This window comes from Ranitomeya imitator, chromosome 4 (assembly GCF_032444005.1).
Source record: "Ranitomeya imitator isolate aRanImi1 chromosome 4, aRanImi1.pri, whole genome shotgun sequence".
In the NCBI taxonomy this organism is placed as follows: domain Eukaryota; kingdom Metazoa; phylum Chordata; class Amphibia; order Anura; family Dendrobatidae; genus Ranitomeya; species Ranitomeya imitator.
Window position 1 is genome coordinate 286,090,702 of NC_091285.1, and position 27,485 is coordinate 286,118,186.

General features: G+C 45.6%; 2 protein-coding genes across 3 annotated transcripts in view; one reads left to right on the forward strand and one right to left on the reverse strand.

Annotated features, from left to right (window-relative positions):
- The first annotated feature begins 352 nt into the window (after positions 1 to 352).
- NR2C1 (nuclear receptor subfamily 2 group C member 1) overlaps positions 353 to 27,485 on the forward strand; it is a 101,432-nt gene continuing 74,299 nt past the window's right edge. For both annotated transcript variants that reach the window (XM_069764726.1, XM_069764728.1), the window contains exons 1-2: positions 353 to 502; positions 10,381 to 10,504. In XM_069764726.1, the coding sequence (XP_069620827.1) occupies positions 10,451 to 10,504 (54 nt within the window). In that variant the 5' untranslated portion in view covers positions 353 to 502; positions 10,381 to 10,450. The remainder of the gene's footprint in view (positions 503 to 10,380; positions 10,505 to 27,485) is intronic.
- LOC138674495 (keratin-associated protein 16-1-like) lies at positions 3,960 to 5,009 on the reverse strand. Its single transcript, XM_069762329.1, has one exon. The coding sequence runs from the start codon at positions 5,007 to 5,009 to the stop codon at positions 3,960 to 3,962; it is 1,050 nt and encodes a 349-aa protein (XP_069618430.1).

Consider the following 27,485-nt stretch of genomic DNA (forward strand, 5'->3'; position numbering starts at 1 on the left):
GCGCGTTCCCATAACGCAATGTGAACCCAGCCTTAAGAAATCCTGAAAACACGACATGTTGGTGGGCCTTGAGGACTGGAGTTGGGGACCCCTGACCTAACACACCCGGCGGGAAATGAGCACACGTGACTAGAGCAGCCCCTCAGCCACCAAACAGGACCATACAGCATAATAACCGCAGGGCCCAGTCCCCGTCACGTGACTGGAGGGGCCACACGGCTGCGGCACTACACAGGGCGCCAGCATCTCACGCCGGAGTAATCTGAACGTAGCCTAACAATCCCCGCGCGTCCTCTCTCCTCAGCTCGTCACTGCGTCATGCCGTACAGAGCGCCAATGACGTCATCGCGCTGGCCGTTACGATTCGGTCAGGGGGAGGAGCTGTGCACTCGGTGGAGCTGAGAGAGGGTCACGAACTCTGACCCGCAGGGAACCGGGTGTAGCGCATAACGGACTTTACGGCAATTGACAACAGTGGTCTGTTCAGTTTTCGCCGATCCAGGTAAGACACGAGGCACAAAGGAAGTGTCCTGAGCCGTGCAGGCGGAGGCGACCGGAGCCCCGGAGTGTGCCGCCTGTTCCGCTCCCGGGCATGGCCACGTCCAGTGTGACGCTACACCCCAACACCGTGACCTCTGACCTCCACACGACAGGAAAACATTCCCGGAGACACTGTTTCCTCCCCCCTGCGGCAAACACTGTGTACTGCCGTCCGTGTGTGTGCGCGCACCGTGCTGTGGAGGCGGGAGAGCGGCATTGTGCGACCTGTCACTGCGGCAACGTGCATGTCACACCGTACGGGGGTCTGCACCGACGCGTCACACCGTACGGGTGTCTGCACCGACTTGTCACACCGTACAGGGGTCTGCACCAACATGTCACACCATACTGGGGTCTGCACCAACGTGTCACACCATACGGGTGTCTGCACCGACTTGTCACACCGTACAGGGGTCTGCACCAACATGTCACACCATACTGGGGTCTGCACCAACGTGTCACACCGTACAGGGGTCTGCACCAACATGTCACAACATACTGGGGTCTGCACCAACATGTCACACCGTACGGGGGTCTGCACCGACTTGTCACACCGTACGGGGGTCGGCACCAACATGTCACACCATACTGGGGTCTGCACCAACATGTCACACCGTACGGGCGTCTGCACCGACTTGTCACACCGTACGGGGGTCTGCACCGACGTGTCACACCGTACGAGGGTCTGCACCGACATGTCACACCATACTGGGGTCTGCACCAACATGTCACACCGTACGGGCGTCTGCACCGACGTGTCACACCGTACGAGGGTCTGCACCGACGTGTCACACCGTACGAGGGTCTGCACCGACATGTCACACCGTACAGGGGTCTGCACCGACATGTCACACCGTACGGGGGTCTGCACCGACGCGTCACACCGTACGAGGGTCTGCACCGACGCGTCACACCGTACGAGGGTCTGCACCGACGCGTCACACCGTACGAGGGTCTGCACCGACGTGTCACACCGTACGAGGGTCTGCAGCGACGCGTCACACCGTACAGGGGTCTGCACCGACATGTCACACCGTACGAGGGTCTGCACCGACGCGTCACACCGTACGAGGGTCTGCACCGACGCGTCACACCGTACGAGGGTCTGCACCGACGTGTCACACCGTACGAGGGTCTGCAGCGACGCGTCACACCGTACAGGGGTCTGCACCGACGCGTCACACCGTACGGGGGTCTGCACCGACGCGTCACACCGTACGAGGGTCTGCACCGACGCGTCACACCGTACGAGGGTCTGCACCGACGCGTCACACCGTACGGGGGTCTGCACCGACGCGTCACACTGTACGGGGGTCTGCACCGACGTGTCACACCGTACGGGGGTCTGCACCGACATGTCACACCGTACGGGGGTCTGCACTGAGAATGTCACACCGTACGGGGGTCTGCACCGAGAATGTCACACCGTATGGGGGTCTGCACCTACATTTCACAGAATACGGGGGTCTGCACCGACGTGTCACACCGTACGGGGGTCTGCACCGACACGTCACATCGTACGGGGGTCTGCACTGAGAATGTCACACCGTACGGGGGTCTGAACCGAGAATGTCACACCGTACGGGGGTCTGCACCAACGTGTCACACCGTACAGGGGTCTGCACCGACATGTCACACCGTACGGGGGTCTGCACCGACATGTCACACCGTACGGGGGTCTGCACCGACGCATCACACCGTACGAGGGTCTGCACCGACGCGTCACACCGTACGAGGGTCTGCACCGACGCGTCACACCGTACGAGGGTCTGCACCGACGCGTCACACCGTACGAGGGTCTGCACCGACGTGTCACACCGTACGGGGGTCTGCACCGACATGTCACACCGTACGGGGGTCTGCACTGAGAATGTCACACCGTACGGGGGTCTGCACCGAGAATGTCACACCGTATGGGGGTCTGCACCTACATTTCACAGAATACGGGGGTCTGCACCGACGTGTCACACCGTACGGGGGTCTGCACCGACACGTCACATCGTACGGGGGTCTGCACTGAGAATGTCACACCGTACGGGGGTCTGCACCGAGAATGTCACACCGTACGGGGGTCTGCACCTACATTTCACAGAATACAGGGGTCTGCACCGACGTGTCACACCGTATGGGGGTCTGCACCTACATTTCACAGAATACAGGGGTCTGCACCGACGTGTCACACCGTACGGGGGTCTGCACCGACATGTCACACCGTACGGGGGTCTGCACCGACGTGTCACACCGTACGGGGGTCTGCACCGACGTGTCACACCGTACGGGGGTCTGCACCGACGTGTCACACCGTACGGGGGTCTGCACCGACGTGTCACACCGTACGGGGGTCTGCACTGAGAATGTCACACCGTACGGGGGTCTGCACTGAGAATGTCACACCGTACGGGGGTCTGCACTGAGAATGTCACACCGTACTGTATTAAAGCAGTTAATACAAGAGAAGATAGTATTCTGCTACAGATGGATCTGGATAAGTTGGAAACTTGGGCTGAAAGGTGGCAGATGAGGTTTAACAATGATAAATGTAAGGTTATACACATGGGAAGAGGGAATCAATATCACCATTACACACTGAACGGGAAACCACTGGGTAAATGTGACAGGGAGAAGGACTTGGGGATCCTAGTTAATGATAAACTTACCTGGAGCAGCCAGTGCCAGGCAGCAGCTGCCAAGGCAAACAGGATCATGGGGTGCATTAAAAGAGGTCTGGATACACATGATGAGAGCATTATACTGCCTCTGTACAAATCCCTAGTTAGACCGCACATGGAGTACTGTGTCCAGTTTTGGGCACCGGTGCTCAGGAAGGATATAATGGAACTAGAGAGAGTACAAAGGAGGGCAACAAAATTAATAAAGGGGATGGGAGAACTACAATACCCAGATAGATTAGCGAAATTAGGATTATTTAGTCTAGAAAAAAGACGACTGAGGGGTGATGTAATAACCATGTATAAGTATATAAGGGGACAATACAAATATCTCGCTGAGGATCTGTTTATACCAAGGAAAGTGACGGGCACAAGGGGGCATTCTTTGCGTCTGGAGGAGAGAAGGTTTTTCCACCAACATAGAAGAGGATTCTTTACTGTTAGGGCAGTGAAAATCTGGAATTGCTTGCCTGAGGAGGTGGTGATGGCGAACTCAGTCGAGGGGTTCAAGAGAGGCCTGGATGTCTTCCTGGAGCAGAACAATATTGTATCATACAATTATTAGGTTCTGTAGAAGGACGTAGATCTGGGGATTTATTATGATGGAATATAGGCTGAACTGGATGGATAAATGTCTTTTTTCGGCCTTACTAACTATGTTACTATGTTATTATGTACGGGGGTCTGCACCTACATTTCACAGAATACAGGGGTCTGCACCGACGTGTCACACCGTACGGGGGTCTGCACCTACATTTCACAGAATACAGGGGTCTGCACCGACGTGTCACACCGTACGGGGGTCTGCACCGACGTGTCACACCGTACGGGGGTCTGCACCGACGTGTCACACCGTACGGGGGTCTGCACTGACGTGTCACACCGTAGGGGGGTCTGCACCGACGTGTCACACCGTAGGGGGGTCTGCACCGACGTGTCACACCGTAGGGGGGTCTGCACCGACGTGTCACACCGTACGGGGGTCTGCACCGACGTGTCACACCGTACGGGGGTCTGCACCGACGTGTCACACCGTACGGGGGTCTGCACCGACGTGTCACACCGTACGGGGGTCTGCACCGACGTGTCACACCGTACGGGGGTCTGCACCGACGTGTCACACCGTACGGGGGTCTGCACCGACGTGTCACACCGTACGGGGGTCTGCACCGACGTGTCACACCGTACGGGGGTCTGCACCGACGTGTCACACCGTACGGGGGTCTGCACCGACGTGTCACACCGTACGGGGGTCTGCACCGACGTGTCACACCGTACGGGGGTCTGCACCGACGTGTCACACCGTACGGGGGTCTGCACCGACGTGTCACACCGTACGGGGGTCTGCACCGACGTGTCACACCGTACGGGGGTCTGCACCGACGTGTCACACCGTACGGGGGTCTGCACCGACGTGTCACACCGTACGGGGGTCTGCACCGACGTGTCACACTGTACGGGGGTCTGCACCGACGTGTCACACCGTACGGGGGTCTGCACCGACGTGTCACACCGTACGGGGGTCTGCACCGACGTGTCACACCGTACGGGGGTCTGCACCGACGTGTCACACCGTACGGGGGTCTGCACCGACGTGTCACACCGTACGGGGGTCTGCACCGACGTGTCACACCGTACGGGGGTCTGCACCGACGTGTCACACCGTACGGGGGTCTGCACCGACGTGTCACACCGTACGGGGGTCTGCACCGACGTGTCACACCGTACGGGGGTCTGCACCGACGTGTCACACCGTACGGGGGTCTGCACCGACGTGTCACACCGTACGGGGGTCAGCATCTAGATACATGTTACACTGTACGGAGGTCTGCACCTACATGCGTGTCACACTCTCTTTGTTGGTGTCCTTCAAGGCTCTATCCTACGACCCCTACTCTTCTCCAGCTATATCCTGGGACAACTCATAAGGTCCCATGGCTTCCACTACCCCCTTTACGTTGACAACACTCAGATCCTCTGGCTTCCTCAAGCTCATTGTGGACAAATCTGAACTAATTATCTTTCCTCCATCTCACGTATCTTCCCTACCTGATCTATCTACATCATGCTTTCCCCAGTCCTGGAAGTCCGCTGCCTCAGAGTAACCCTTGACTCTGCCCTGTCCTTCAAACCGCACATCCATGCTCTCGCAAACTCCTGTCGCCTCCAGCTAAATATTTCTAGAAAATGATCTTTACTCAACCCTCAATCTACTAAAATGCATGTGCACGCCCTCATCATCTCCCGCCTTGAATACTGCAACATCCCTTTTCTGTTGCCTCCCTGCTAACACCCTTGCACCTCTCCAGTCCATCCTTAACTCTGCTGCCCGACTAATTCATCTCTCTCCTCACTACACTCCTGCTTCCCCTCTTTGCAAATCTTCATTGGTTTCAATTAAAACTACTAATACTGACCTTAAAGTCATCCATAACCTGTCTCTGTACATCTCCAGATATCTTCCCTCATGTAAATTCGGTCCTCCCATGACCACCTTCTCTCCTCCACACTTACTCATTCTTCACCCAATCGTCTCCAAGACTTCTCCCGAATATTCCCCATCCTCTGGAATTCTGTGCACCAACACGTCCAATTATCCACCACATTGGGATCCTTCAGTCGGAACCTGAAAACCCATCTCTTTCAATAAAGCTTACAGCCTGCAAAGACCACGTTGCCACATCAACACCACTGCAACCCCCCAGCTTACTGTCTCCTTCCCCATCATCGTTTAGAATATAAACCCGCAAAGGCAGGGTCATCTTCACACTGTACCAGTGTCATTGCTTACGGTAAGCGATATCTGTATCTTGTATGTAACCCCTCATGTACAGCACCATGGAATCAATGGTGCTATATAAATAAATAATATATGTATGTACAAGGTACTGCCCCTAGATGCACGTCGCACTGTACGGGGGACTGCGCCATCATGCTTGTCATGCCTCCGAGTCGACTGCACCTACTACACTCATGACATACGGCACATGTCATACTGCACTTACTATACGCACGTCATCCCGTACTTGTCATACTGCACTCACTACAGGGACGAAATGGCATACTGATCATAGTGCACTTACTACACGTACATCATGCCGTACAGGTCATACTGCCCATACTACACGCACTACATTCAGTACAGGTCATACTGCACCTATTACACACATGACCTGCCTTACAGGTCATATTGTACTTGCTATATGCACAACATTTCTTACTGGTCATACTGCACTTACACTCACAACATGGCATACTGGTCATGATACTGCACTTACTTACCCGCATGTCATGCCGTGATCAATGCAGAGGAGGCTCAGGCTTTGTTCAGATGGCTAGGGTAGGTTACAGCTTGAAATCAGCTGTCTTTTCGCCCAGTGCACAAAAAAATGCAAGTAAGGCTAGAGATCTGAAGCCTCTGTCACTATAGCTCTATTTTCTGCCCAATTCCACCCCCTGCTGCTTGACTGCTTCCACGCTGTGGGACATAAGGCAAAGGACCTGCCTGTTAACAAGTAGGTGGTGGCATTGTGCAGCAGTGAGAGCTGGACAATTCAAACGCTGATTTCTCCGTACCGGAGGAACGGACTAGACATGTAAAGGCATTGCTGGACTTGTCTTTGAAAGAGTGACATGGGCATATAAATAGTTTGGAGGAGTGAGATCCTGATCACATTACCTGTAAGGGGCCCAATTGATGCATAGCTCTGCAGCTAGTGTGTAGTGATACCTAGTTCAGCTCTGTTGTATCATTACAAACCTTTTTAGATCTCCTCTCACAATTCTGTAAGGTCTGACCCTAACACCCTCCCCCCCCCCCCCATCTCCACGGGCTGCTATGTGATGAGTTCTGGAAGTGCTGTAATGATACAGAAAAGCTCATCTGTATCTCTACACAGTAGATGCAGAGATTGGTGAGGAGAGGAGGGCGTGTTCTTTTCCATACTGCATGATGCTGCCTTATTATTGGTTAACCTCATACAGGGGAAGAAGTGCACACACACAGAGACAAATCTGCGGTAATGCCCATTGGTACTATGATATAAATTATGGTATAATCTAACCTGTACAAGCTAATATCTCTTCAACACAGGAGAAATTAAAAGAATGAAAATTACATTTGATTCTGCTCTGTAGCCACTATTCCATGATGTGGCCAGCTTAGCACCCTCAGACTGGTGAAAGGTACTCTTTAAGGCTAGGTTTCAGATCGCGTTAGTGCCATCCGTTTAACGTATCTGTGAAATGGATGCGCTAGCGCTGATTCCCAAATTCACTTTTTTTTTTGCATTGGCCTGCGTTAGTACTAGAGGTCTATGCACAGCGATCGTGTCCGTTTGCTGTGCGTTAGACCTAACGTACCTGAAAACGCGGTTGACCTTGTTCGAGGGTGCGTCACAAAGTAATGTCATCGCTAATGCATGCCGATTTTGACATGCATAAGGGTGCGTTACAATAATGGATGCCAATAGGTGCGTTAACGGACCTGTTACGGTACATTATAAACAGGAGAAACAGGAGTATAATAGGTATATAAATTTATTACAAATACAGGGTATAAATATACATACAGTAAGTGACGTAAGATGATAGTATATAAGCAGAGAACACAATATAAAGTGCAAGAAAGGATGGAAACACGGGAAACCAGTATCCACCCAGTGTGCGGGAGCACACACAAAAAAAAAAATCCAAAACAGTCTGATACAACAGACTGAAAATACACAGCGCTGCAGGAAGCCAGTAGTACATATAATAAAGTGACAAATCGTCACTAATAGTGAAATATTGGGGCTTACCGCAGATAAGAAGGGCTACACCGCACACCGGACCGGAACCAGGATAAAAAGACCCCCGACGTATGTTTCGCTTATTCCATATAACCGCTTTATCCCCTTGATAAAGCGGTTATATGGAATAAGCGAAACGTACGTCGGGGGTCTTTATCCCCTTGATAAAGCGGTTATATGGAATAAGCGAAACGTACGTCGGGGGTCTTTATCCCCTTGATAAAGCGGTTATATGGAATAAGCGAAACGTACGTCGGGGGTCTTTATCCCCTTGATAAAGCGGTTATATGGAATAAGCGAAATGTACGTCGGGGGTCTTTATCCCCTTGATAAAGCGGTTATATGGAATAAGCGAAACGCACGTCGGGGGTCTTTTTATCCTGGTTCCGGTCCGGTGTGCGGTGTAGCCCTTATCTGCGGTAAGCCCCAATATTTCACTATTAGTGACGATTTGTCACTTTATTATATGTACTACTGGCTTCCTGCAGCGCTGTGTATTTTCAGTCTGTTGTATCAGACTGTTTTGGATTTTTTTTTTTTTTTTTTGCTCCCGCACACTGGGTGGATACTGGTTTCCCGTGTTTCCATCCTTTCTTGCACTTTATATTGTGTTCTCTGCTTATATACTATCATCTTGCGTCACTTACTGTATGTATATTTATACCCTGTATTTGTAATAAATTTATATACCTATTAGGCTATATTCACACTTAGCGGTTTTTACCGCGGAACCGCCGCGATTTTGATGCTGCGGGTCCGCAGCAGTTTCCATAGCGTTTACAGTAACATGTAAACCCTATGGAAACCGCAAACCGCTGTGCACATGCTGCGGGAAAAACCGCGCGGGAACGCAGCGGTTTACAACCCGCAGCATGTCACTTCTTTGTGCAGAATCGCTGCGATTCTGCACCCATAGGAATACATTGAACCGCTTACTTCCCGCATGGGGCTGTGCCCACGTTGCGGGAAGTAAGCGGATAATGTGCGGGTGGTACCCGGGGTGGAGGAGAGGAGACTCTCCTCCAGGCCCTGGGAACCATATTTGGGGTTAAAAAATAAAAAATCTGGTTATACTCACCCTCTGATGTCCGGAGCTCCTGGGCGCTGCACGCGGCCGTCCGGTCAGAGTTGCTGTGCGACCAGGACCTGCGGTGACGTCGCGGTCACATGACCGTGACGTCACGAAGGGTCCTTCTCCCACAGCATCTTTGGAACCGGACCGCCGGGTGCAGCGCCCAGGAGATCCGGACATCAGAGGGTGAGTATAACCAATTTTTATTATTTTTAACATTACTATTGATGCTGCATATTGCTGCATATGCAGCATCAATAGTATAGGCGGAAACCCGCAGCGGAAAACGCGGAACAAACCGCGATAAATCTGCAGGGAGAACCGCAGTTGTTTTGCCCTGCAGATTTATCAAATCCGCTGCGGGAGAACCCGCAGGGACCCGACGCAAGGTGTGAACATAGCCTTATACTCCTGGTTCTCCTGTTTATAGTGTTAATATGGAGTGGGTTGCCTCTTGTGTAGGCGTTGGGGCTTTTTTCTACTATTTAGTGTAAAATTGCCCTTTTTTTCTTTGTTTAAATATGTGCTCTGGAGTCGTTATAACTGTTACGATACATTGCGTTAGTGCCGCTTAGTAACGGATCCGTTAAACGGATGGCACCTAACGCGATGTGAACCTAGCCTTAGTGATTTGCCTGTCAACGTAACGACCGCTATTTAGTAGACCTTACCTCAGACTATGTCTGAAAGAAGGACTACAATGGCAATGAAGGGGACCATTGTTAGGTCCTCCACTGCCATGATAATATTGTGGTATCAACCAATGGTCTGACAAAGGCCTCTGTCGCTATGGATAGAGGCATCCAAGAGGTTAAACTGTGTATCGTTACGATCCTGGCTGTGTATGTCAGTCGTGCTCCTGCATCTGTTCTCACATGTACACTAGCTGTATCCCCCATGATTAGCATGACATATATCCATCATGCAACGTTAATTTACCAATGGTCATGATGGGTATGTATGTTAGAAAGCGTTATAGGGTTAATGCAAATGTTAGGTTGCTACTAGTGATAAGCGAATGTGCTCGGATAACCTGTTACTCGAGCATGCTCGGATGTTATCTGTATATCTAGGGCGTGCTCAGATATGTTTTGCAGTGGTAAAAGCTGCAACACATGCAGCTGCAGACACTGGAACATTTTCCGAGCACGCCCTAGATATACGGATAACATCCGAGCATGCTCGAGTAACAGGTTATCCGAGCACGTTCGCTTATCACTAGTTGCTAGGTCTAACATTTTGTCACAGTTTATAGCCCTGAAATAATTCATGCAGGGTGAGGGATTAACATTTATTTTCTGATTTTTAGGCTTTACTTTGCACGAAACTGGATGTCCTACAGATCTTTCTTCCCAAGGACTTTTCAGTGAAGACAAATTATGGCTTCTATAGAAGAATTGGCTCACCAAATTATTGAGCAGCAAATGGGAGAGGTAACGTTTTCAGAATCTTATCACTAAGTTTTTAGACCATGGATTTTACACATTCAGTACATTTTCGGCAAGGTTGAGTTAGAGGGGTTTTCCCAGGAACAAAGTACATTTTAATTAATACATCTTGGAATAATAATAGTTTCCACAATCAGATGTGTGCAATAAAATGTTCCTGTGCTGAGATAATCTTATAAATGTGCCCCTGCTGTGTACTGTGTAATGGCCGTGTCTGACCGTTCAGGAACATGGTCTGATCATACCACAGCTCCTGGGCAGGGAGGAAGCAAAAGAGTGTACAGACAGGATGGCAGGGGATCACAGCTGGTTCTTTCTGTAAGGTAAAACAAGGTTTTAAACAGCCAGGGAAATGTTCAACTGCACAGAAAGATTTGGCTGCGATCCTGGGCTGTATACGCTCTTTGGCTTCCTCCCCTGCCCAGGAGCTGTGATATGATCAGACCATGTCCCTGTATGGTCAGACGCAGCCATTACACAGTACACAGCAGGGGCACATTTATAAGATTATCTCAGCACAGGGACATCTTTCTTTAACCCCTTCAAGTCGCGGCCCTTTTTCATTTTTGCGTTTTCGTTTTTCACTTCCCTCCTTCCCTGAGCCATAACTTTTTTATTTTTCCGTCAATATGGTCATGTGAGGGCTTATTTTTTGTGGGACAAGTTGTACTTTTGAACGACACCATTGGTTTTACCATGTCTTTTACTAGAAAACGGGAAAAAAATTCCAAGTGCGGTGAAATTGCAAAAAAAGTGCAATCCCACACTTGTTTTTTGTTTGGCTTTTTTGCTAGGTGCACTAAATTCTAAAACTGACCCGCCATTATGATTCTCCAGGTCAGTACGAGTTCATAGACACCTAACATGTCTAGGTTATTTTTTATCTAAGTGGTGAAAAAAAAATTCCAATCTTTGCTAAAAAAAAAAAAAAAAGTGCCATTTTCCGATACCCGTAGCGTCTCCATTTTTCGTGATCTGGGGTCGGGTGAGGGCTTATTTTTTGCGTGCCGAGCTGATGTTTTTAATGATACCATTTTTGCGCAGATACGTTCTTTTGATCGCCCGTTATTGCATTTTAATGCAATGTCGCGGCGACCAAAAAACGTAATTCTGGCGTTTCGGATTTTTTTCTCGCTACGCCGTTTAGCGATCAGGTTAATGCTTTTTTTTAATTGATCGGGCGATTCTGAACACGGCGATACCAAATATGTGTATGTTTGATTTTTTTTTTTTTGTTTTATTTAGGATGGGGCGAAAGGGGGGTGATTTAAACTTTTATATTTTTTATATATTTTTTTTTTTTTTAAACATTTTTTTTTTACTTGTGCCATGCTTCAATAGCCTCCATGGGAGGCTAGAAGCTGGCATAGCCTGATCGGCTCTGCTACATAGCAGCGATCATCAGATCGCTGCTATGTAGCTGAAATGCAGGTGTGCTGTGAGCGCCGACCACAGGGGGGCGCTCACAGCAGGCCTGCATCAGTAACCATAGAGGTCTCAAGGACCTCTATGGTTACCTTCCTGATGCATCGCCGACCCCCGATCATGTGACGGGGGTCGGCGATGACGTCATATCCGGCCGCCCGGCCGGATGCGGTAGTTAAATGCCGCTGTCTGTGTTTGACAGCGGCATTTAACAGGTTAATAGCGGCGGGTGAATAGCGATTTCACCCGCCGCTATTGCGCGCACATGTCAGCTGTACAAAACAGCTGACATGTCGCGACTTTGATGTGGGCTCACCGCCGGAGCCCACATCAAAGGGGGTGACACGGCATGCGCAGTACTAGTACGGCGCATGTCGTGAAGGGGTTAAAGGTACCGTCACACTGAACGATATCGCTAGCGATCCGTGATGTTGAAGCGTCCTGGCTAGCGATATCGTTCAGTTTGACACGCAGCAGCGATCAGGATCCTGCTGTGATGTTGTTGGTCGCTGCAGAAAGTCCAGCACTTTGTTTCGTCGCTGGCTCTCCTGCTGACATCGCTGAATCGGCGTGTGTGACGCCGATTCAGCGATGTCTTCGCTGGTAACCAGGGTAAACATCGGGTTACTAAGCGCAGGGCCGCGCTTAGTAACCTGATGTTTACCCTGGTTACCAGCGTAAAAGTAAAAAAAAAACAAACACTACATACTTACCTTCCGCTGTCTGTCCCTCGGCGCTCTGCTTCTCTGCCCTGTGTAAGCACAGCGGCCGGAAAGCAGAGCGGTGACGTCACCGCTCTGCTTTCCGGCCGCTGTGCTCAGCCAGTACAGAGAAGCACAGCGCCGGGGACAGACAGCGGTAGGTAAGTATGTAGTGTTTGTTTTTTTTTACTTTTAGGATGGTAACCTGGGTAAACATCGGGTTACTAAGCTCGGCACTGCGCTTAGTAACCCGATGTTTACCCTGGTTACCGGCATCGTTGGTCGCTGGAGAGCGGTCTGTGTGACAGCTCTCAGCGACCAAACAGCGACGCTGCAGCGATCCGGATCGTTGTCGGTATCACTGCAGCGTCGCTTAGTGTGACGGTACCTTAAGACATCTAATTGTGGAACCTATTGTTTCAAGATGTATTAATCAAAGTCTACTTTGTTTGTGTGACAGCCCCATTAAGGTATTTGTAAGCAAACATTGTTTTGTACTATGTTAGTGAATGGATTTTGTGATCTATTGTGGAAATGCCAAGGACTTTTGCTGCGGATTTTATTTAATACTGTTCCGTGATTGAAATCTGTTGCTGTATGTGCAGTAAAATCCTGTGCAGATGTCATTGCAGACGTTTTGTCCAGATCACCAATATCACTTTTACATATCTGACTTTCATAGTCCGAGTATGAACTGAGATGTATTGACTGGCAGTGTCCTGACTTAAACTCAGCAGCCTCATAGGCATATGTGAGGCTGTCGAGGTCAGATCAGGTGACCCCTGGCCATTCTGAACCTTGTGGTCTGTTGAAAGAATGTCAGATGTATGAAACCGGCCTTGGAGAGATTATTACTGTTTATTACAGGTAAACTGTCGCATTGCACATGCAGTTCCATCTGTGGACAGCGTGGTATAGAGAAAGAGAAGCCGAACAGAATATTTAGGTTTGTTAGAAAAGATTTAGTATAATTGTAGTTCATTCAATAAATCCCTTGTGTTTGTATACACAAGTCCATTGGAGGTCCTACTCTGTGATTGATGTCTGCCTCCATATGCACAGTCATACAGGGAAGACTATTGAGCACTGATTAGCTCCGCCCACTGGACTCGTATGTATACAGACAGCAGGGATTTCAGTGATTAAAATGCAAGGTTTACTGAACTTTTCCCACAATATTGTACATCAATCTGATCAGCTCCTCCTGATCTATATTATGCTACCTGCAGGGCCGATATTATTTTCAACATGACAAATTCCCTTAACACCTTTCTGACGTTCGCCATAAATGTACAGTGCAAGTTGGTAGCATTGGGAGTCTGAAGCAGGCCAGACCTACACCCGTCAGGTAATGGCTGTGACACCCAGCCAGGATCTGCCTCTAACACAGACCTGGGCAAGATGCAGCCCGCGGGCCGCATCCGGCCCGCCTGATGATTTCAAGCGGCCCGCCAGCTAGCTGTCACTTCTGACAGCTGCCCTTGGCACCGCTCGGCCAGCTGATTTCTGAGGAGGAGCAGAGCCGGGTTGATTACCTATTCATCGGTGGCGGCGGCCATCTTCCCGAGGCCACGCGTGCGCAGATGGAGTGCTCTGCTTCACGGGGCTTCAGGAGATTGTAGATTTAGATCTCGGCTTCAGGAAAATGGCTGCCACGATCTCCATCTTCGCACGCGCGGCCTCCCGCGGCCATTTTCCAGAAGCCCCGTGAAGCAGAGCACGCCATCTGCACACGCGCGGCCTCGGGAAGATGGCCGCCGCCACCGATATTCAACCCGGCTCTGGTGCACACATCGCATTCCTGACCGCTGCGTCACCTCACCGGTGGAAGGGACCCTGCGCACGCCATACTGCACCTCTGCCGCTGCCGTCGCCGCCGCACCACCACTGCTGCAACCCCCCCATGGACACCAGGCCGTGGCGTCGCTCGCCTAAGCAGGAAGGGACCCTGCTCAGGTGCACGCCCCACGCCACACCGCATCACACCACCTCTGCCGACACCATGCCTCCTGTGACCCTGTTCTGCCACCGCCAGCCCTCAGGTAAGAATCTTACCGCAAGATACTGTAAATTCGGACAATAAGACGGACCCCCATCTTATAAAAAATCTTTTTTTCTGCAATTTTGGGGTGCACCTTATGGTCCGGTGCGTCTTATAGTCTGAAAAATACGGTAATTATATTAGTTTGGCCCTCTAAAACCATCCCACTTTCTCATGCGGCCCCATGGCAAAATTAATTGCCCATCCCTGCTGTAACAGATACATTACTGCTTCCAAAGCATGGGGCTTATCATTCTATGCGAGCAACTGCGCCCTTGTGACGCAACTACGGGCTTCAATGGGTTGCTATGACAGCTGGCGGTTTGTTGCAAGTTGTCAAAATTTAGTAATAATCCCTGGTGCCCCCAAACACCACACACAAATTGCGCCTCTTATGTAATAAAATTCCAAGGTATATGTTATATTTTTGCAAACAACCTCTACATGTTATGATATTTTACTTGAGTATTTTCCAGGCTTTACATCTAATATATAATTGCCTAGAATACTACTTCCTGCAATTTGTGCCAACTTCCGTGGCTTTGTCCGGAGCTAATGTCCGGAGATTAATTGCCTAGAATACTACTTCCTGCAATTTGTGCCAACTTCCGTGGCTTTGTCCGGAGCTAATGTCCGGAGCTAATGTCCGGAGCTAATGTCCGGAGCTAATGTGCGGAGCTAATGTCCGGAGCTAATGTCCGGAGCTAATGTGCGGAGCTAATGTCCGGAGCTAATGTCCGGAGCTAAGTGACGTCAACAGTGTCCAGTGTCTGATTGGTTGCCGCCTGCTGCGAGCGACCAATCAGAAACGTGCCGTACTGTGACACACTCCGCCCGCCATTTTGGTGTGATTTTTGAATTTTTACCTCACAGCAAGTTTCTACTGCGTGGAGGCGGGCCCAGTGACGTTGCTCTTCAAGCTCCTGCCGAATTTCGTCAAAAAAATGATAATACCATTTACCAAAACTATATATATTTAGTTGTGAAGTGGTTCAGTGACATTTTCACACCAATTTTGAACTTTTGTTTGGTGTTTTCTCCATATACTGCCTATTATTTTTGTTCTTTCTTACTATTATTTATTAATTGTATTATTCTTACATTTGAATAAAGTATATATGGATTCTAGACTCCCGATTCTTTAGAATCAGGCTGCCATCTAGTATTAAATAATGCACTTTGCTTATGGCATATTTTAGTGAAAAGCTGATTGTAACCCTCTGATCCCCTGTTGTTCATGTGTTGTTCTGGCATGTGACTGCTCCCGCCAGTCACTATCCACAAGTGCTGCATATGTTCACTGTTGTTAGTGATCGTATGTAAGAGGTTTGTCCACTAAATTCTGCTATATGCCAGTAAAAGTATCCATAAACTTTGTCATCATTTTAGAACTCGTGTAATGAGCGATACATCTAAACTGATGCTAGATAAGGTATTAAGGGCGATAGGAATAGTACATCAAGTGTGTATAATTCTGCATAGAAATTGGCAGTTATGAATAGTAAAAGAATAAGAGAGATTATGACGCATATGTAGATAGTGATGTAAAATAAAATCACACATTAATTCCACAGCCCTTTACACACATTATCATCGCTGTGCCATTGAGGCTCATAATCTACATTCCCTATCAGTATGTCTTTGCAATGTGAGAGGAAACCCCCGCAAACACGGGGAGAACATACAAACTCCTTGCAGATGTTGTCCTTGGTGTGATTTGACCCCAGTGCTGCAAGGCTGCAGTGCTAACCACTGAGCCACCTGCAATATTCAAATAATATAGTACTAAGTCTATACGCAAATAAGCAATGTGGAATCCAATATCTCTACAGACTAAAGAAGGAAAATTGACGTTATTCCAGAATGTGAAAGGGATTATCTATAAACTATTGTGTGAAATCTCAAAGATATACTCGGTGTACATGAAATAAAATGTTAAGTAAAGTGCAAGTGAGTTGATATCTGTAGAAACCTAAGAGGCTAATCAAGTGTTAGTACGTAGTGTGGGAACTCATTAGTTCCTAGTCGGTACAAGCGGGGGTGGGCAATTAAATTTCCCCAAGGGGCCACTTGAGAAACTGGCACTGTTGTGGAGTGCCAACCAATTGGCTGAACTTAAAGTGGCGGTCCAAAACCAAAGGTGAATTTCATAGTAAATGTACCTATTTAGTGTAATTTAGTCTCAGTACATTGACTTTCTCTCTTTTTTTTTTTTCTTTTTTTTTTCTTTCTTTAAACTTCCAATGACATTTTGTTTGAGATTCACCAGTGCATGCTGGGATACTCAAATGAGCAGTCATCAGGAGGTAAAGGCCTCTGTGCACTCTCTGAAATGAGGCACCATCAGTGATGTCTATTTCAGGGGCTGGGCTAGTCCTGCTCACCTGATAATGCGTCGGTTGTAAATTCTGACATATGCTCAGTATGAGCTCCCTGTGCTATATTCCTTTGAATGCACAGTGACCGTGCGCTCCCTTGCTGGCTCTAAGGCCGGAGTCACACTACAGCGAGATACGGCCGAGTCTCGCAGGTTAAAACCCAGCTCTTGCACCGGCACTCTGGAGCGGAGAGTGCAGCTTCATGTATTGCTATGCCAGAGCTTGGTTTTAGCCTGCGAGACTCGGCCGTATCTCACTGTGTGTGATCCCGGCCTTATACTTTTCCTCTAATTGTTCCACTCCTGGTTTTGGCTACAAATACTGATGTAAAATACTGACCAAATACTGCTAGTGTGATGGCAGCCTGAAGAGAAGTGACAAGCTGGCAACTGTAAAGGAGGCAATGCGGCTAGCAGGAACTGGTGCAGTCTCTGAAACAGATGCCATTGCTGATGCATCATTTCAAGGTAGGTAAAGCAGCTGTGGCAGTGACTGCAGCCTTTGTCCCCTAATGACATCCCGGGTGAGTATCCCAAAATGCACTGGCATTCTCAAACAAAAAAAACAAGCAGACAGGAAGTTATAGATAGGGAACGGTAGAAATGTTTAAATTAACCCCTTTCTGACATCGGACGTACTATCCCGTCGAGTTGGGGTGGGCCCCTATGACCAGCGACGGGATAGTACGCCCAGCGCGATCGGCGGCGCTCACGGGGGGAGCGCGGCCGATCGTGGCCGGGTGTCAGCTGCCTATCGCAGCTGACATCCAGCACTATGTGCCAGGAGACATTGCGATCAAACATAATCGCGATGTGCCGGCGGTGCAGGGAAGCATCGCGCAGCGAAGGGGCTCCCTGCGGGCTTCCCTGAGCCCCCTGCAGCAACGCGATGTGATCGCGTTGCTGCGAGGGTCTGCATACCTCCCTCCTTGCTCCAGGCCCGGATCCAAGATGGCCGCGACATCCGGGTCCTTCAGGGAGGGAGGTGCCTTCACAGAGCCTGCTCAGAGCAGGCACTGTGAAGCCTGCAGCACTGTAAGTCAGATCGGTGATCTGACAGAGTGGTGTGCAAACTGTCAGATCATCGATCTGTGATGTCCCCCCTGGGGCAAAGTAAAAAAGTAAAAAAAAATTTTTCCAAATGTGTAAAAAAAAAAATAAATAAATAAATAAATAAATAAAAATATTCCTAAATAATGAAAAAAAAAATATTATTCCCATAAATACATTTCTTTATCTAAATTTTAAAAAAAAACTATAAAAGTACACATATTTAGTATCGCCGCGTCCGTAACAGCCCGACCTATAAAACTGGCCCACTAGTTAACCCCTTCAGTAAACACCGTAAGAAAAAAAAAAAAACAAGGCAAAAAACAACGCTTTATTATCATACCGCCGAACAAAAAGTGGAATAACACGCAATCAAAAAGACAGATATAAATAACCGTGGTACCGCTGAAAACGTCATCTTGTCCCGCAAAAAACGAGCCGCCATACAGCATCATCAGCAAAAAAATAAAAAAGGTATAGTCCTGAGAATAAAGCGATGCAAAAATAATTATTTTTTCTATAAAATAGTTTTTATCGTATAAAAGCGCCAAAACATAAAAAAAATATAAATGAGGTGTCGCTGTAATCGTACTGACCCGAAGAATAAAACTGCTTTATCAATTTTACCAAACGCGGAACGGTATAAACGCCTCCCCCAAAAGAAATTCATGAATAGCTGGTTTTTGGTCATTCTGCCTCACAAAAATCGGAATAAAAAGTGATCAAAAAATGTCACGTGCCCGAAAATGTTACCAATAAAAACTTCAACTTGTCCCGCAAAAAACAAGACCTCACATGACTCTGTGGACCAAAATATGGATAAATTATAGCTCTCAAAATGTGGTAACGCAAAAAATATTTTTTGCAATAAAAAGCGTCTTTCAGTGTGTGACGGCTGCCAATCATAAAAATCCGCTAAAAAACCCGCTATAAAAGTAAATCAAGCCCCCCTTCATCACCCCCTTAGTTAGGGAAAAATTAAAAAAATGTATTTATTTCCATTTTCCCATTAGGGCTAGGGTTAGGGCTGCAGTTTGGGTTGGGGCTAAAGTTAGGGTTAGGGTTGGGGCTAAAGTTACAGTTAGGGTTTAGATTACATTTATAGTTGGGAATAGGGTTGGGATTAGGGTTAGGGGTGTGTCAGGGTTAGAGGTGTGGTTAGGGTTACTCTTGGGATTAGGGTTAGGGGTGTGTTTGGATTAGGGTTTCAGTTATAATTGGGGGGTTTCCACTGTTTAGGCACATCAGGGGCTCTCCAAACGCGACATGGCGTCCGATCTCAATTCCAGCCAATTCTGCGTTGAAAAAGTAAAACAGTGCTTCTTCCCTTCCGAGCTCTCCCGTGTGCCCAAACAGGGGTTTACCCCAACATATGGGGTATCAGCGTACTCAGGACAAATAGGACAACATCTTTTGGGGTCCAATTTCTCCTGTTACCCTTGGGAAAATACAAAACTGGGGGCTAAAAAATTATTTTTGTGGGGAAAAAAAAAGATTTTTTATTTTCACGGCTCTGCGTTATAAACTGTAGTGAAACACTTGGGGGTTCAAAGCTCTCACAACACATCTAGATGAGTTCCTTAGGGGGTCTAGTTTCCAAAATGGTGTCACTTGTGGGGGGTTCTACTGTTTAGGTACATTAGGGGCTCTGCAAATGCAATGTGACACCTGCAGACCATTCCATCTAAGTCTGCATTCCAAATGGAGCTCCTTCTCTTCCGAGCCCTCCCGTGTGCCCAAACAGTGGTTCCCCCCACATATGGTGTATCATCGCACTCAGGACAAATTGGGCAACAAATTTTGGGGTCCAATTTCTCCTGTTACCCTCGGGAAAATACAAAACTGGGGGCTAAAAAATAATTTTTGTGGGAAAAAATTTTTGTTTTATTTTTACGGCTCTCCATTATAAACTTCTGTGAAGCCCTTGGTGGGTCAAAGCGCTCACCACACATCTAGATAAGTTCCTTAGGGGGTCTACTTTCCAAAATGGTGTCACTTGTGGGGGGTTTCAATGTTTAGGCACATCAGGGGCTCTCCAAACGAAACATGGCGTCCCATCTCAATTCCAGTCAATTTTGCATTGAAAAGTCAAATGGCGCTCCTTCCCTTCCGAGCTCTGCCATGCGCCCAAACAGTGGTTTACCCCCACATGTGGGGTATCGGCGAACTCAGGACAAATTGTACAACATTGTTTGGGGTCTATTTTCTCCTGTTACCCTTGGTAAAATAATACAAATTGAAGCTGAATTAAATTTTTTGTGAAAAAAAAGTTAAATGTTCATTTTTATTTAAACATTCCAAAAATTCCTGTGAAGCACCAGAAGGGTTAATAAACTTCTTGAATATGGTTTTGAGCACCTTGAGGGGTGTAGTTTTTAGAATGGTGTCACACTTGGGTATTTTCTATCATATAGACCCCTCAAAATGACTTCAAATGAGATGTGGTCCCTAAAAAAAAATGGTGTTGTAGAAATGAGAAATTGCTCGTCAACTTTCAGGGTGGATTTGATTTAAATCTAACTGATTTAAATCACGATTTAAATCACTAGTCAGTAAGGCTTGATTTAAATCAGTGATTTAAATCAAAGTTTCTACCTAACTGAATTTGACTCCGCAGAGGTCCCAGCCTCTTCTTCACGGCAAAAATGTTACAACATGAACAGAGTTGAGAAAAAGACCTTAATCATATTGTTCAACAAACTTATGAATACAGAATCAACCCCTTCAGTGCCAAGTCCAAGAAGTTAGACAATATGTTTCTGAGTGTTTGGAGTGGAATAGATCTGCACAACACAAGAAGAATGTGAATCTAAGTGTGAGGAGGAGGAAGGGCAAGCAGACAAGAAAATGAAGGGCCGCGCAGGGCCGCGCTTAGTAACCCGATGTTTACCCTGGTTACCATCGTTAAAGTAAAAAAACAACCACTACATACTTACCTACCGCTGTCTGTCCTCGGCGCTGTGCTTCTCTGCCCTGTGTAGGCCCAGCGGCCGGAAAGCAGAAGAAGCACAGCGCCGGGGACAGACAGCGGTAGGTAAGTATGTAGTGGTTGTTTTTTTTACTTTAACGATGGTAACCAGGGTAAACATCGGGTTACTAAGCGCGGCCCTGCGCTTAGTAACCCGATGTTTACCCTGGTTACCAGCGAAGACATCGCTGAATCGGCGTCACACACGCCGATTCAGCGATGTCAGCGGGAGTCCAGCGACGAAATAAAGTCCTGGCCTTTCTGCCCCGACCAACGACATCACAGCAGGGGCCTGATCACTGCTGCGTGTCACACTGGACGATATTGCTAGCCAGGACGCTGCAACGTCACGGATCGCTAGCAATATCGTCCAGTGTGACGGTACCTTAATCCTACAGAAACCTCTGGAAGAGCATGGCATTGTGAATGTTACACATATACATCCTTTATTCTACTGAGTTAAACAGCTCAGCTTTATCTCATGATGGAAGAACCTTTGGATAGTAAAATATTTTCCCCAAAAAGCAGTTTATTGAAAAAAATCCGATTTAAATAAAAAAAAATCCGATTTAAATAAAAAAAAAATCCGATTTTTTTTTTTTTTTTTTTTTTTTAATTAAAAAAAAACAAAAAAACATTGATTTTTATCTACCCTGTCAACTTTTAACCCTTATGACTCCCTAACAAAAAAAATTTTGGTTCCAAAATTGTGCTGATGTAAAGTAGGCATGTGGGAAATGTTACTTATTAAGTATTTTGTGTGACATATCTCTGTGATTTAATTGCATAAAAATTCAAAGTTGGAAAATTGCGAAATTTCCATAATTTTCCCCACATTTTTGTTTTTTTCACAAATAAACGCAGGTACTATCAAAGAATTTTTACCATTGTCATGAAGTACAATATGTCACGAGAAAACAATGTCAGAATCACTGGGATCCGTTGAAGCGTTCGAGTTTTAACCTCATAAAGGGACAGTGGTCAGAATTGTAAAAATTGGCCCGGTCATTAACGTGCAAACCACTCTTGGGGGTAAAGGGGTTAAAGTATGTTAGAAAAGTCATTACATTATTGAATTAAATGTCTATTATGCAATTTACCTTTGGTTTCGGACTGCCATTTAATTCTGCATAATTTTAATTTTATTGCTGTATAAAAAGCAGTTGATTATAAGGTTAAGTTTCCATGAGCATATAAAAAAAAATCATTTTCATCCAGAAACATAGACAATTTTCCACCTGTATTCTCATCTGTAGATCATCCATTTTTATACATCAGAAGCGAATAAAATTTACAAGAACAAATACAAAGTTGTGTTAGTAATGGAAATGTATTTGTCAAAATTGGATGCTATGCGGATGACTCACATGGGATCCAATTTTTTATTTTTTTTGCACACCCATAGACTTCAACAGGCGAGTCTCAACTGAAATACAGAAGAGACTGATGGGTGCTGTGATCTTTCTCACACAAGACATTTTCAAACTGATGTAAATAGCTCTATTCCATAACCTTGCTCGTAGTGCTGTCTGTCTGAGGTTGGGTTTATTTGTTTTCACAGACTGCAAAATACAGTCGTGTGAATGTAGCCAGATAATATCTGCTTCAATAAAGCTTATCGTAACAAGCATTAGGCCGTGTGCCCACGATCGGGTACTAGCAGCGCTTTGGACGCAATCTAATTAACGCAGCTAAATCTGCATGTGTTCACTGAACTATGCGGATTTACCGCAATACAACTCTATTGATGTAATTGCCATGCTGCGGTCTTGAAAGACGCGCCACATGCCGGTGTTTGTGGGTCATCCACAGGCAGCTATGGACTCATAGTGGACATGGGATTTCTAGATATCCCATCCACCATGCTGTAACATGTGGCTGCTGCGGGTTTGACGCTGCATAAGTACACAGCATCAAACCCGCAGCAGTTCCTGGTCATGAGCACATACTCTTACAGTTAAGGTACCTTCACACATAACGATTTTTGTGACATAGCAACGATCCTACTAACGATTTTGTTATGTGTGACAGCGACCAACGATCAGGCCCCTGCTGGGAGATCGTTGGTCGCTGGGGAATGATCAGGACCTTTTTTTGGTCGCTGATCACCCGCTGTCATCGCTGGATCGGCATGTGTGACGCCGATACAGCGATGTGTTCACTGGTAACCAGGGTAAATATCGGGTTACTAAGCGCAGGGCCACGCTTAGTAACCTGATATTTACCCTGGTTACCATTGTAAAAGTAAAAAAAGAAAAAAAAAAAAAACAGTACATACTCACATTCCGATGTCTGTCACGTCCCCTGCCATCAGCTTCCCTGCACTGACTGTCAGTGCCGGCCGTAAAGCAGAGCACAGCGGTGATGTCACCGCTGTGCTCTGCTTTACGGTCGGCGCTGACACAGACAAACTCTTTGCAGATGTTGTCCTTAGTGGGGCTTGAACCCAGGACTCCAGCGCTGCAAGGCTACAGTGCTATCCACTGAGCCACCGTTCTGCCCAAGTAATAGACATAACATACTATAGAAATGGGTAACTCCATAATTGACATCCCATAGTATAATATCTTAGCACCTGACATGGCTTCTTCCAAGGGATAATGCCATTTATCTCCTTTTAGTATCATTTTACATGTAATCATTTCACTTTTTATATATTTCTCATGATTTTTATTTTTTTTTTTTTAAATTATGACTCATAAAATTTATTGATACTTTTTTTAATGGTATTTGCAGATCCTTTTGTAGGTTCACATCAAATTTTGCTTATGACTGCATAAAGAGCAATTAACTTGTGAAGTGGCCCACTGGCTTAGCAGCTAACATTTTTTACGTTTTATATGCAGGTAAAAGTCATTAGTATGGATATCTCACGTGCTGATAAAACTACTAGAATTAGGTTTCGGGGGCGTGGTTTGCCAAGGGACATGAGCAGACGTGCTTTTGTGGAGCTCCTGATAATCCCTTAGTAGTGTATAAGCGGGTGGTTTCGTCAAACTCAATCTGACAGGTGCCCCGCCCCTATCAAAGTGTATCAAAGTGTGTAACCCCTCCCCTCCCCTTGTCTGACGGCTGGTATCCAGCTGTCCCTCCTTGTTTGATTTCCCCTTTTGATATAGTTTAATATAGTTTAATTTGTTGTAGTTTTGATATTATTCCCGTATTTTGTGGAATAACACATGTTTATAATTATAGCCTAGTCGTGTATTTATTTTACACGTGGTTTATAACACCTTTCTCATTTGTTTTATAATAGATTTTATACGTAGCCCCGAGTTTGATTCTGTAAGCTTTTGTTTTATTCACAGTGTATCCATATAGTGAATAGGGCTGATGTTTCTGTATGCAATCCTACATCCTGTTATGTGAAAAGTATTCTCAAACACTAACTAAATGGTGAACATTACCTAAATTAGGTTAACTGTGGGTCAGAGGTTTATAGCACCTAGGTCAAGCAATTGTTGTTGTATTTGCGTACCCCATAAATGTTTATTCTCACAAACAGAAAAGTTATTGTGTCCTGAAGATGGCATCTGAGGTTATTTGTTTTTTGCATTAGCTTTCTCAGAAAACAGCTGTGTTATCTGAGGGTCAGATATTTTTGTACAAACTCATGCTGTTTGGTGATCTTTGTGAAGCAGAACTTTGTTTTATAACACATTTGTACTTGTATTGTACCTGAATTGATATTTGCTTTCTCTTTTTTGTGTCCTGAAGATGGCATCTGCAAAGTTATTTGTTATCTACTGAGGCCATTGCAAGTTGTGTTTATTCACATTGTAGCAGGTTTTATCCTTGTGGCTGCCTTATATACACAGAAGAGATATGCACCAATGTCACAACACAAGTTATAATATGACCCAATGTTACAACACAAGTAAGAAGCGGCGTGTTTTATACGAATAAAAACCAAAGACACTATATTGTAAAAAAAATAAAAAAAAAAAATTTAAAAGATTTATTTCTCACGATAAAACAGCATCTCATATGACCCAATGTTACAACACAAGTAAAACCAAAGACACGATATTGTAAAAAATTTAAAAAGATTTATTTCTCACAATAAAACAGCATCTCAAAGACATTTCATTACTATAAAAATTCATACAGAATATAAAAAGTAAAAACATTAAAATAGTACAATGAACATTCATCATTACACTTCTTACAAAATAATTAATATAGAGTTACAAGGCGAGTACAGCATTTTAGCCAGTACATTCTTTACATCGTGAGCCACATGGTTTGTAGCATCGGTAGAGACCTTTTTTTAGGTAGCAGAGTTCCACGTGTGGTACCTAATGACGGGGAATGTAAAGATTGAATTGTACGGGGAACCGCCGCTAACTTCAGCGGTGTAGATACAGAGCGTGTCTCACTGTTGGTAATTTTTAATTCATCTAAAAGCTTCCTAGTAGCGGTGTTACCCACAACTGTAGACGGCATATTTAGTTCGGCCATAGCCTGCATAAATGAATCCCAACCCGGTGGTAAATTTCTACTGTTCAGAGCATGGCTCTGCGTTGTACTACGTACCAAATCCAGTAAGTTAGACACTGGTATTACGGATCCTTTGAAAATAAATTCAGCATTATTATTCCATGCTGTGACATTTTTATTCTGCAGCAGCCTGTTGAGTAAAAATTCAGCATTCTTTTTATATCTCTGGTTTATATGGCTGACAATTTCAGCGATCTCATGATTTTTATCAGAGTCGGTATGATTTTTATCAGAGTCGGTATTTGGCAATTGATATATATATATATATACATATATATATATATAATATGACCCAATGTTACAACACAAGCAAGTAAGAAGCGGTATGTTTTATACGAATAAAAAAACCAAAGACACGATATTGTAAAAATATAAAAAGATTTATTTCTCACAATAAAACAGCTCAAATTTTAACATGAAATAGACATTTAGGACTTATTTATGTTATTATCTTTATGCACGTTGCCTGTGCTGTCTATAATTTGACTCTATCCTTGTTTTGTTGAAAATAACTGGACATACATAAGAAACCGGGCAATATATCTTTATAGAAATAACACTTCTGCACTCTTTGTGCATTTCTATCAGTTTTATTCATGCATTTATAACACACCATGTTTGATATTGGTAATTTGATTCTGGGAACACATTTTAAGTTACTTCTGCACATGTATTACTGTTTTTTAGGCCATATAAATAGAAAATTATGTAGAAACCCAAAGTTTTGATAAGTGTATGAAAATACACCAATATTAACTATTTGTGCTATTTTAGGCGTAAATTTGTCCTATATGTATAGCAGTCAGGAGTTGGGGCGATGAAATATGTGTTACAAGCGTAGTGAATTGCAGATATATTCTACAGTGTATGTCATTTTGAGAAATGTGTGGCATAACCAATGTATACAGTAACAGGCGGAATGACTGAGTGTAATATTGCACTCAATACTGTGCAAAGGGTCTGAATACTTATGACCGTGTGATATTTCAGTTTTCTTTTTAATAAATTCGCAAAAAATCTACATTTCTGTTTTGTTCAGGCATGATGGCGTGCAGAGTGTACATTAATATATATATATATCTCAGAATGCAACTGAATAGTATTGCTAATTAGGCCATATAAATAGAAAATTATGTAGAAACCCAAAGTTTTGATAAGTGTATGAAAATACACCAATATTAACTATTTGTGCTATTTTAGGCGTAAATTTGTCCTATATGTATAGCAGTCAGGAGTTGGGGCGATGAAATATGTGTTACAAGCGTAGTGAATTGCAGATATATTCTACAGTGTATGTCATTTTGAGAAATGTGTGGCATAACAATTACCTATTACGGCCACATTTCTATGCAGTGTATTTTAGAACCAGTGTTTCTGGCTGCAGACTGTAATGTGTAAGGTATTCTCATTTTTATATATTGTATTTTATAACACACCATGCCGTTTATATAATAATCACAGTTGTGTCTCTACAGGACAACGTGGCTTACAAAGACATTTCATTAATATAAGTGTGAAACTGACAGACAAGCACAGCTGTGTCTCTACAGGACATGCCGGTCACTAGACAGCCAGAGTTTCTGTGGGGGAGATATACTAACAGAGGTTCTGTTGACCCAATAAACCGGTGTAGAACGTACACAGAGAGCAACTTACAATATTTACTAAGGTAGCGGAAATGAGTTTACTGCAGTTATCAGAGCATTGTATTTTATTTGACAGCCACAAGTCACACAGGTCATGATGATAGTGTATCTGCAGCATGTTATTTGGAAATAAAGAAGCCTTTTTTGTATTCGCCCGCATTTTATATAAAATCTGCATAAAAAAATCTTCTTGGCTACACCAAAACACGTAAGAAACAAATGTATAACTTTTAGATCTACCGCATCCACAGATATTAT

Coding starts and splice junctions, on each gene's coding strand:
- LOC138674495 (XM_069762329.1), bottom strand. CDS start 5,009: ATGCTGACCCCCGTACGGTGTGACACGTCGGTGCAGACCCCCGTACGG.